Source organism: Archocentrus centrarchus, chromosome 1 (genome assembly GCF_007364275.1).
Source record: "Archocentrus centrarchus isolate MPI-CPG fArcCen1 chromosome 1, fArcCen1, whole genome shotgun sequence".
Classification (NCBI taxonomy): Eukaryota; Metazoa; Chordata; class Actinopteri; order Cichliformes; family Cichlidae; genus Archocentrus; species Archocentrus centrarchus.
In genome coordinates, this window is record NC_044346.1 from 33,195,738 (window position 1) to 33,206,339 (window position 10,602).

The 10,602-nt window shown below is 41.0% G+C and overlaps 1 protein-coding gene across 1 annotated transcript; it reads right to left on the reverse strand.

Moving 5' to 3' along the window:
• Nucleotides 1-1,345: 1,345 nt before the first annotated feature.
• On the reverse strand, nucleotides 1,346-10,510 carry odad3 (outer dynein arm docking complex subunit 3). The gene is given in 17 exon segments (XM_030739489.1): nucleotides 1,346-2,128; nucleotides 2,211-2,298; nucleotides 4,226-4,375; nucleotides 4,833-4,989; nucleotides 5,172-5,332; nucleotides 5,413-5,559; nucleotides 6,732-6,854; nucleotides 7,335-7,510; nucleotides 7,757-7,790; nucleotides 7,792-7,830; nucleotides 7,970-8,023; nucleotides 8,025-8,086; nucleotides 8,089-8,136; nucleotides 8,139-8,160; nucleotides 9,160-9,237; nucleotides 9,997-10,118; nucleotides 10,335-10,510. Coding segments are annotated over 17 exon segments (1,656 nt in total). The 5' UTR covers nucleotides 10,399-10,510; the 3' UTR covers nucleotides 1,346-1,997.
• Between the last annotated feature and the right edge of the window lie 92 nt (nucleotides 10,511-10,602).

Below are 10,602 nucleotides of genomic sequence, written 5' to 3' on the forward strand. Positions count from 1 at the left end.
AAACTGAAGTTCTTGTACTCGGCCCCACAAACCTTAGAAGCACAGTGTCTAAGCAGATACTTACTCTGGATGGCATTACTTTGGCCTCCAGTAACACTCTGAGGAATCTTGGAGTAATTTTTGATCAGGATATGTCTTTCAATGCACACATCAAAAAAATACATAGGATTGCTTTTTGCATTTGTGCAATATTTCTAAAATTAGAAACATCCTGTCTCAGCATGATGCTGAAAAGCTAATTCTGAATTTATTACTTTTAGTAATAGTCATTCCTCTCAGGCTGTCCTAAAATCTCCCTGAAAAGCCTTCAGCTGATCCAATGCTACAGCTCGAGTACTGACAGTGACTCTAGACAGAGATCCATCCAGCCATCCATCCCTAAGGGAGAGGCTATCTACCCTTTGGAGGAACCTCATTTCTGCCACTTGCATTCGCAAACTCATTCTTTCAGTCACTACTCAAAGCTTGTGACCATAGGTGAGGGTAGGGACGTAGACTTTACCACAACACCAGTGCAGGCGTCCGCAGACACACTGCAGACACAGCCCCAATCCGTCTGACAATCTACTGCTCCCTTCTCTCTATGTGCTATATAAATGCTAGCACATAACACTAACTTGAACTTTAGGGTCAGTGTATTACTTTAGATGAAGTCAAAGCACAAAGAGCTGTGAACTAACTCTCTAAACAAATGTTCTCAGGAGCTTTTATTAGTCCAAGCATAACAAACAGAGGCTCAACCAACTGTGCTGGGATCAAATAAGCTTTCCAGTATTTTATATTTTAGGCAAGCTACAGCTCCAGTATCCCACTCTAAGTCAGATTTATTTTGTTTTCAATATCACAAAATCCCTTTCATGTTATCTTTCAAAACATCATACAAGTTAAGTTCTTACGGCCTCTGTTCACTTGAAACTGAAACGTATCTAAACTAAAGGGCAATGGATAAAAAAGACATGGAGCAACACGTGTCGTGCTCCAGACGATGTTATATCACAGCTGTCCTTATTCTTACCTTTTTTTGGAACACAGACTCATACACACAAAGCTCTAATAACTGTGCTCCTGGGAATCAGAGGGCTTTTGTTCATGGCACAGAGTTGTCTTTCTGGTTGCTTTCTGTACGTCATTCAATCACTGCTGCTGACCTAGCCCTGCGTGCACTCTGAGGCATTCACTGCGGTTATCCTCTGAAATGTTGGTATGGAGATTTAGTGTTCAGCCTGCTAGGCCATGTGCGCCAACAAATGTAAAGTATTTGAGCGGCGAGGAAGAACGCTGTCTAAGATACCACACATTACAGAAATAGTTCAGGTGTGTGTGCTTTATTCTTCAGAAGGGAGGCTTCATAAACACATCTGTACTTCACAGCAGGACAAAACAAGTTTGATGTAATTCAAGCATGAATAAAGGCTGGATTCGTCACATGTATTGGCTTTCAGCACACCGCAGGCTACTGTGCATCGTGTCTGTGAGATAAAACCCACAACATTCACAGTGGATTGGTTTCTATCAACAGGAAAATAAGAAAACAAACATTTGACGACAAGTTACTAGGCTCTTTCACACACACTATTCAGGGAGTTATGATGAAAAGAAAAGGCAATATTTTGATGTTTTTTTTTTTTTTTAACTGCCTTCCAGAAAGGCTGAGGGTGAAATGTGAGCTTGAAAATACAGAGGTGGGGGTAGAGTGTGCTGGTGCAACAGTGACACCTGACTATTGCCAAAACAAACCCACTTACACAATAAGTACAGACACAAAGCATCAATTCATGAAAATCATTTAAGATTATTACACTGTTAAAATATATATTTTCATTTGTTGTTTACTAAATATCTTTATAGCAGCAGCTAAGACACAAAATAACAGCTGTAGAGGTGAAACAATTGTAGGGGAAAATCTTGGACAGATTCTCTTTAATCAGCTCACAATCGTCCCGTTTTATGCTTCACTTTGCTTTATTGTGGGAGACTTTGAAGACTGTGTTGTCAGATTAGAACTTGCCCTTCTTCTTCTTCTTATTCCTGGTCTTTCTTTTAGAGTTGGAGTCAATGATTAGCTGAGACTGACGCTTCAATGCCTCACGAGAGATGACGTCAGCCTCATCCTCGTCAGACTCAGTCTCTGCAACGCAAACAGTGAAGTAAACAGAGATTTAGACACTGTGCAGTTATTACTGTTTGTGTATAAAAGGATAGCAACTTACCATCATGGAAGGGGCCATGTGCTTCATCCTCAGACAGTGTGACTCTGGTGTTGTACTCTGGCAGTTTCCCCTCACTCCTGATGAAGGGCTGATCGAAAAAAACGTGAATTCAAAAAATGCACTGATCCCATCCCATCAAACAGATTTAAAAAAATTTTTTTTAAACTTTTTAACACTAAAAATATAAAATTCCACAAAACATCTGGTACTGAATCATTGCTTAAATTGTGGATACTGTCAACATTTTAAGCAATTCACTCACGGCACATTTCTTGGTAGCTCACGTGTTGGTCACTCTAGTGGACAAGTATGACTCTGATTGCCTTGGTAACTCACTAATGTATATACCACTGCAATATATATCAATCAGGTGTGCCTTTGCTGCCATTTGTTGCTGCGTCAATTGCTCATCTCAAAGCTGAGACATGTTTGGCTCTTGAACATGTTGAAGTCGGTGAGCACGTGTGTAAAGTTTGATGTGTCTAGCTTGAACATGCATCTGTGCATCTATGGTGTGAATTTGAAGATCCTATATAAGATCGTTCCTGAGTCACTGCATTCTAAAAAGTTTCAGAAAACTTGACCTCTGACCTTTAGCGTGAGGTCAAGGTCGCCAAGATTTTGAGTGGCTGCATCTATAATGTGAATTTGCACATTATAGTTTTTTTATATAGTTATAGTTCGCTTCCTTCTTGAGTTATGGCCAGAGTTAAAGTTTATGTGGAACAGATGCCGCTGACGCCAAGGCTGTGACAATAGCTCCACTTTTTCTTCAAAACAACTGAGCTAAAAATGGCCTAAAACGTCCAAGTCCAGGCACTAAAGGTACATTTGCAAAAAGTAATAAAAAATCATTTATTTTATTGGACTAAAGACAAAAAAATACAACAACATCTATCGGCTTGTGCCTCAGTCAGGGTGTACAGATACAAAGATAGCAAATGGTGTGGCATCTTTTTGATATTTTTAGTCTAATAAAACAAAGGTCTTTTATTACTTTTCCCAGCCTACCTTGAGTGCCAGGGATGCTTTATGCCATTTTTAAGTTTTAGGCCTATCTACAAATTAAATAGTAGGGCTGCAGCTATTGATAATTTTAGTAGCTGAGTATTTCATCAGTTAATAATGGAAAAGGCAGAGGCACACCCTGGACACACTCCCAACAAAATAAGTATACACATAACCAAACTAAGACATTAAAACAATCTTAAATCTGTCTTCATAAAAGGCTTTCTTACATCAGTAGGTGGCAAAAAAGAGAATTCTTATAATTTTTTATAATTTGTGTCAACTATATTATCTGGCGAAAGCTAAGATGAATAGACTGACTTCTTTCCACACTTCATATTCTCCTTTAGCAGAGCTACAAAGAACAGACAAACAAATTTCAACCGTACCAACCAGGCAAACAACGTTGTACTGATTTTCAAATTATCAGCGCAGAGTTACGTCAGTTACAAAGATCGTATCATGTAAAAATGGACCGGAGACCCACATAGTCAATGTCATGGGTGAATGTCAGGCAGACTGCAGTGTGTTGCGTGTAATAAGCTCTGTATCTCATGTTCTCAAACAGAGAAGGTGCTGTTAAGCATTAATAATCGAGAGCAAACACTTCAGGTGGCTCTAATGGTTGCTTTTTCCATCCTGATAAGCAAAGCAAGCACAGCAGCTTTTACACAGCTTACGGGTTATGTATGTGGGCTTGAAGCTCAGACAGAGGTTTAAATCTCAGGCTGTCTGATGATGTCCTTCAACAGGCATCTCCCCAAGACACTTATTCGTATGTGTTATACTGCGCAGGTACTAACATTCTCTGTTAATAGGGATGCCATGTACATTGTAATCAATGGTCTGCCCATGCCTCTCTCACTTTAACTACTACACCTGTACAAAAACTTTCAATAGGACTACCTCTATAAATATCAACCATGTTTTCTAGATCCCATCCAAATTCAGAAACTCTATTAAAACAACTGTGTTGCTGGCTGAGAGTTCATAGGGCTCTGTCTCACCTCTTCTTTTTCCATCTCCTTCATAATAGCAGCCAGATCCTTCCCCTGAAGTTCTTTGTGCAGTGACTCTAATTTTTTCTCATACTCGGTTATCAGCTCTAGCACAAAGTGATCCAAGTCTGGATGCACTTCAGGAACTGTGTCCTCACTCTGAAAGAAGACAAGTGAACAAACATAAAAAGGAATCACACCAAAACAAACGTGTTCGAATGGGAGGAAAGCTATCTTAACTTTAACTCCGAATGCATCGGCCGTGGCACATACTTCAAAAGTGCCGCCGTTGGTGGACTTCCGGCAACAAATACCGTAATACCCCTATATGGCTGTGACATGCAATTTCTGGGCTTTCGGGAACCGTTTGCATTTTTTCGATAGGACAAACAGTTGCAGAGTTATGGTAAAAAGCCAGCTGATCAACGTTCCTTTGATCAGCCGACTCCGCGCTGATACGCCATGTCTCAATCAGCTGTTAGCCGCTATTGAGGGCAAGTAACGGGCGCTTCAGCGACAATCGCCCAGCGTTAAAGGGCTACCATTAAGTAATAAACTGGTGTAGTGGTGATAAACTTGGCATTTTAATTTTGAGACTGGTTGAGGTTGTTAGTACCAGTGAGATGTGTTGGAGTTTGTCTGCCAGGTGCTCAATTCCAGCTTGGGCAGTGCCGAGGATCTTTGAGAGCTGATCCAGTCGCTTTTTGGCTGCGTCACACCTCTGCTGCTGAGCCTGCAGTTGCTGCTTACGCTCCTGCAGTGCCTCCTGGTTGCTAACAAAACCACAGAGAAAGAGTAGAGGCTTTAGAATAAGTAACACATACACACAAATGCCTTCACTCATCTGATGCTGTCTGATATCCATTTAGACCAGATCTTTGACAGATTTTTTAAATGTTTTCTTATTTTTATGACAGGTGGTCTAATAAATGTTTAAACAGTGCATATGTTTCACCTGGAGAGTTTAGCACGTCTAGAATATTTCATGTCCTCAAATTGTTGGCTCAGACGCTCCTTCTCCTCCTTTAACTGGAGCAGGACTTCCTCATTCTCCTCCTTCAGTTTCTCCAGCTGCTGGTGTGTCTCCTTCTGAGAGTTAAAGCGCTCCACTATCTCCTACACACACAAAATGAATGACAAAAAAGCATAACAGCAATCCCCACTCTGTGTACCAGAATAGGTGGAAACATTTATACCTGTATATCTGTGACGCCTGTGGCATCTTTGATGTGCTTGAAGGCCTCCTCAAAAGTAGAAATTTTTTTCTCTTCGTCTTCTGTCTTGGTGGTGCTGTGCTGGGCCTCACTGCTCAGTTCATCTGGCTGCACAGCAGTTCTCTGGACCTGCAGGTATCAATCACTCCAAATGTAAACAAAAGCACTAATGAGTGGGTGGGGGGGGGGGGGCGTTGTCAAAGTGCTGACATAGTAAAGTCAGTGAACAAGTGTGTGAAGTTTGATGGGTCTAGCTTGAACAGTATGCATCTATGGTGTGAATTTGAACATCCTAGGTGAGATCGTTCTCAAGTTATCATGTTCACAAGATTTTCAGAGAACTTGACCTCTGACCTTTACCTTCAGGTCAATGTCGCCAAGATTCAAATTGATCAGATAATTTTAGTAAATGCATTTATGGTGTGAATTTGCACATTCTAGGTAACATTGTTCTCGAGTTATGGCCAATGCTAACACGGATGCCAAGGCTGTGACAACAGCTCAAATTTTTCTTCGAAACTCCACTCTATGGAGTCATATTACTATTATTGTACCAAAGAACAGGTTGCAATTAAAGTGTTGCAGGCCATGGGGTGTGCAGGAGTGAGAATGATTATACAGGGTTAGTGCCCACGCTCGCCGTCCCCATCAGGTTTCATTAAACCTGGCTTGGTAGCTTTTGCTTTATCTTACTGAAAGACAGAAAAATTATACATCATGCAGATTTCAATCCCAAAACTGAAATCACCCCACACCTCTATAATGGCTCACTTTTCACTCTGTCTAAGAATGTGTGAATAATAATGTGTGAATATTCAATACATATTCACTTTTTGACATAGTCCTCATGTGATCTAAAACTTCCCTTTTGTCAGCCATGCAATCTAAATGCATGCACAAAAATAACTTTCATGATAGCCCTCCCACTCTGCATGTTGTTCTCTATATTTCTTCCTGGATTTGTGTGGCTGAGGTGAGCGGCATGGTAGAGGTCGGTCCAGAGAGATGTCACACTTGCAGCTGCGCACTATTTAAGGTAGGCGAGTAGGAGGCCATTTGGTTAGTGGTTTGTGGTTTAGGTTGAAATTACTTTGTTTTACCTTTCTTTTCTAGCAAACACCTCTACTTACTTGCATCATAGTAGCTGCTCTACATTTCTTAGTAAGTTTAATTGAATACATTTTTAGTTAAATTCAACATTCTCTGTGTGGTGGTCTCATTTCATTATGTCTAAACTATGAACCAATTCATCACACTTTCTCAAGCTGTAAATACAATATGTGTCAACACATGTCTCTCACCCTTCTATCGACGTTCTCAGCCTGGGCCTTGTGCTCCTCAACCTTCATCCTGTAACCTGCTATTATACGCTCCCTCTCTTTACACTCCTTGTAATGCAGCTCCTCCTGCTGCTGCAACTGAGCCTGCAAAGAAGAAGAAGAATGATGAGTTGTGGGAAACAAGGGAATTGGAGCAGGAGGAGGGAAACTGTGAAACAAACAAAATGTTAGTATGATAGCATCGTAGTATTACCTAGAGTGCAGACCAGAAAGATTTTAGCGGTGTCTGAGTTAAGAATGGACAAACGTGTTATCCTCAATCACTTTGATCTTCAGAAGATAAGAGAAAGCAACATTTATTTGTTTTAAGGAAAATTACTGTTTGCATAATCTATTGTGACGAGACAAACTAATGTATGTGTGTATGCAAGTTGTACATATTAATCAAAATTATAAAGGCATGGCTGTATGAGCTCTTAACCCTGAAAAAAAAAGTCTGTGTAGCACCTTCATTTATGATTCCAGCACATCATCTGAATAATGAGAGCAATGGTGAATGTATTCTGCTTCTTACACTGTATCTAGAAACATGTATGGCTCTTAGCACAGGAGCTTACAGGTCACCTTAGCAGCTCCTTTGGAGAGCTGGTCATCATCATTCATGACCTGCAGGCCTACGAAGCTCCTTTCTGTGTTCCAGGATTTCTTCTCCAGACTGTCCAGCTGGCCCTGGTAAGTCAGACTCTCATTCTGAAGTAATGAAGGGGGACAAGTGAGGGAACATGAAATGTAAAGAATATCTAGTATTTGGTGCAAAATTCCCAAATAGAAGTGATTATAGACTGCTCATGTACAGGTGCTTTCACTTGCATGCAGGTGTCTGCTGATGCCTAATGCAGAGTTAACACCTAGAGTAAATGGCAAATAATCACTATATAAGAGTGACTGTTTTATGATATGTTGAAAGTATCTGAGACATTTTAAGTGGAACAAAGCGTTTTCTCACATGCTGGACTTACCTCTAAGTGAGTTTTAATTTCAGGTACTTATCATGATGTTCTCAGCTTCCCTGCACTTAACACTGGGTTTTCTCCAGATTGTTCTCCAATGCCCGGAGGTTCTGAACACAAGCACAAATCACTGCTCATCATGACATTGTGCACATGTCAGTCAGTGTATTCTGTAACAAATGAGCACAAGAAACAACAAAAGAAACCAAAGGTAATGTGAGATTTTTTTGGAGTCAGAGAGGTACCCACCATGGCATCTTCATCGTTTTTCAGAGCGTGAGCATCAGCGGACCTGTCGCTGCAGGCTCCTCTCTGATTTCATTCTTTGGTACTTCATCTTCAGCTCTTCGAGGCGGTGCCAGTGGTCTCAGTGCTGTGCTTTAGGGCATTGAGACTCTTCTTCTTGGAGAGCATGCTTCTTCTAGTATTTCAATGACCTCCTAAGAAACATGCAGGTGTTTGTGAGGAATGCAGTATAGTCAGACATACAGACAATAAAATATATATATATATATATTGAGTGACACTGTATATATCCATCCATTCTCTTCCACTTATCCTTTTCAGGGTACAAGGGGGCTGGAGCCTATCCTAGCTGTCATAGGGCGAGAGGCAGGGTACACCCTGTACAGGTCACCAGCCTGTCGCAGGGCTAGCACAGAGAGACATCACCAACTAACCTAACCCCATTAACTGCATGTCTGTGGGAGGAAACCGGAGTACCCGGAGAAAACCCACACAGACATGGGGAGAACACGCAAACTCCACACAGAAAAGCCCTACCCAAGGTGGATTCAAATCCAGACCTACTTGCCATGAGGCAACGGTGCTAACCACTACACCACCGTGCTGCCCGCACTGTATACAGTCATGAAAAAGAAAGTTTTCACACACCTCTAAAACTAAGTACACCCTTACTACTGCTGAATTAAGAGGGTACGCAATCACACAGTTGATTAATTGATCATCAGCAATTAATCAGGGAAACAGAAGTTTTGGCAGTGTGCTGGTCGGGAGCATTCAGGGCACCTTGTAGTCACTGAATCAACCATGTATACCAAAGTATTCTAGAGGCTATCTATGCAACAGCTAAAGCTTGGCCCAAATTAGATTATCAGATAATTAATGATCAGTGCAAAGCTGTGTATAACTGAGGGATTGGAAAGGACATACTGTGCCTCAATGAACTGAAGCAGAGTTGTTAAGAAGAGTGGGCCAAAATTCCTCCAAAACAAAATAAAAGACTGATAACATCATACAGAAGACAATTTAAGTTATTGCTGCTAAAGGCAGGACATCACGGGTTGTACTTCATTTTTCAGAACTGCACAGAGTTCTGTGAAAACCTTCTTGTTCACATGTCTGTATCTGAAATAAAATGGGAATTCCCATTTTGTTATATTTCCCTTTTCAGTTCATTTACACTGAGTTCTTCTCACCTTCACTGACTTGTTGCGGTAGGCCTTCCTCTCCCAGTCTCTATTTCGAAAGGTCTCTCTGATGATGTGGTCATCACGCTAAGAGGCAAAACATCAAAGTAAATAAGACTGTAACTACTGAGACAAATATGACCAGTTTGTTGTCTTTCACTGAGATAAATGTGGCCAAAAAAGGAGGAAAAAAGGGGATACTATCCTGGAATTCCAAAAGACTGCAAATGACTTTCAGCTTGGTGGCTATTTGGGACTGCAAAGCATTTTTATCCTTTGTCCCTGTGTCCTTCATTTTGATTAGTTTTTCTTTATAAAATGCTGCACTTCAGGACACATTTTTTTAAGTCTGGCTTTTACTCAGTGAATGTGAAAAGGCAGAAAAGTGTTTTATCACATTCAAGTGCACATCGGGTATGATGTAAACTACCGGAAAGAAAAGCAAATGAAGCAACCACTTATAACTGCTTGTAGTATGTGTGAGATTCCTAACCAGCTTGAAACTGTTAGAAGTGTCAGGTGTGGCTCAAAAGAGATGCGCCAGTCCATAGATGCATCCCTACTGAAACCCAACAATGAATACCTGACAGAATGGCAGCTGAATAATAGCTACCAACAGTTTATAGAGCATAAGATAGTGTATAAGACCATAAGGACAAACTTCATCTTTTGTTTTATCCTTGCTGTATTTACTTATTAACAGACAGTTATATAAAAATGTTTATCCTTGACCTGTAACCGGCACTATTTTGTGTTTTTCTTTTTCTTAGATATATCCAGATTTCAGACTACCTCCCAGCATTAAAAGCATGCTCTGTATTTTGTTTGTTGTGTCAGCTCACTTACAGATTTAGCTGCTGACAGCTTTTTGCGCAGCCTCTCGTTCCCCTGTCTGGGCTGCTGGATGGTCTTTTTGTTCTTCTTGATGGTGGCCTCAGTCCTCTCATAGTAAGCTCTTCTTTCGCCCTCTAGTGGACACGTTTCATCACCACAACAATAATACATAGATATAGGTGACCCGTAACTCGCTAGTTAATGACCTGCTTGTGAATTATGTGAATTTTAACCCAGTTACAATTATTGTAACCGCTAAATATCGCAGTTAGTTTGCTGATTCCAGCTAAACCCACGTCCTCTAGTATGAAATTAAATCAAGGCTGTGTGTATTTGAAACAAAAACTTACCCAAGAGTTGGATTTTACCCTGAAGCTCTGTTATTTGGTTAGATGTGCTGGTACCGAATGCCATTTTTGTGCTGTATTGGTGTTTCACACGACAAACCAAGGAAAAATGAGCCCTCGCTTCGCTTTAGCTTGAGCTAACCGCGGAACTCCGGTGCTTTAAGTGTACATGTTGCCTAGCAACATGAGCCAGTGACGGGACTCTGTTCAGCAGCCCAGACAGAGCGGGTTGGCTCTGTCCGGCTCTTCAAACGGAGGGTTGTGGGTTCAA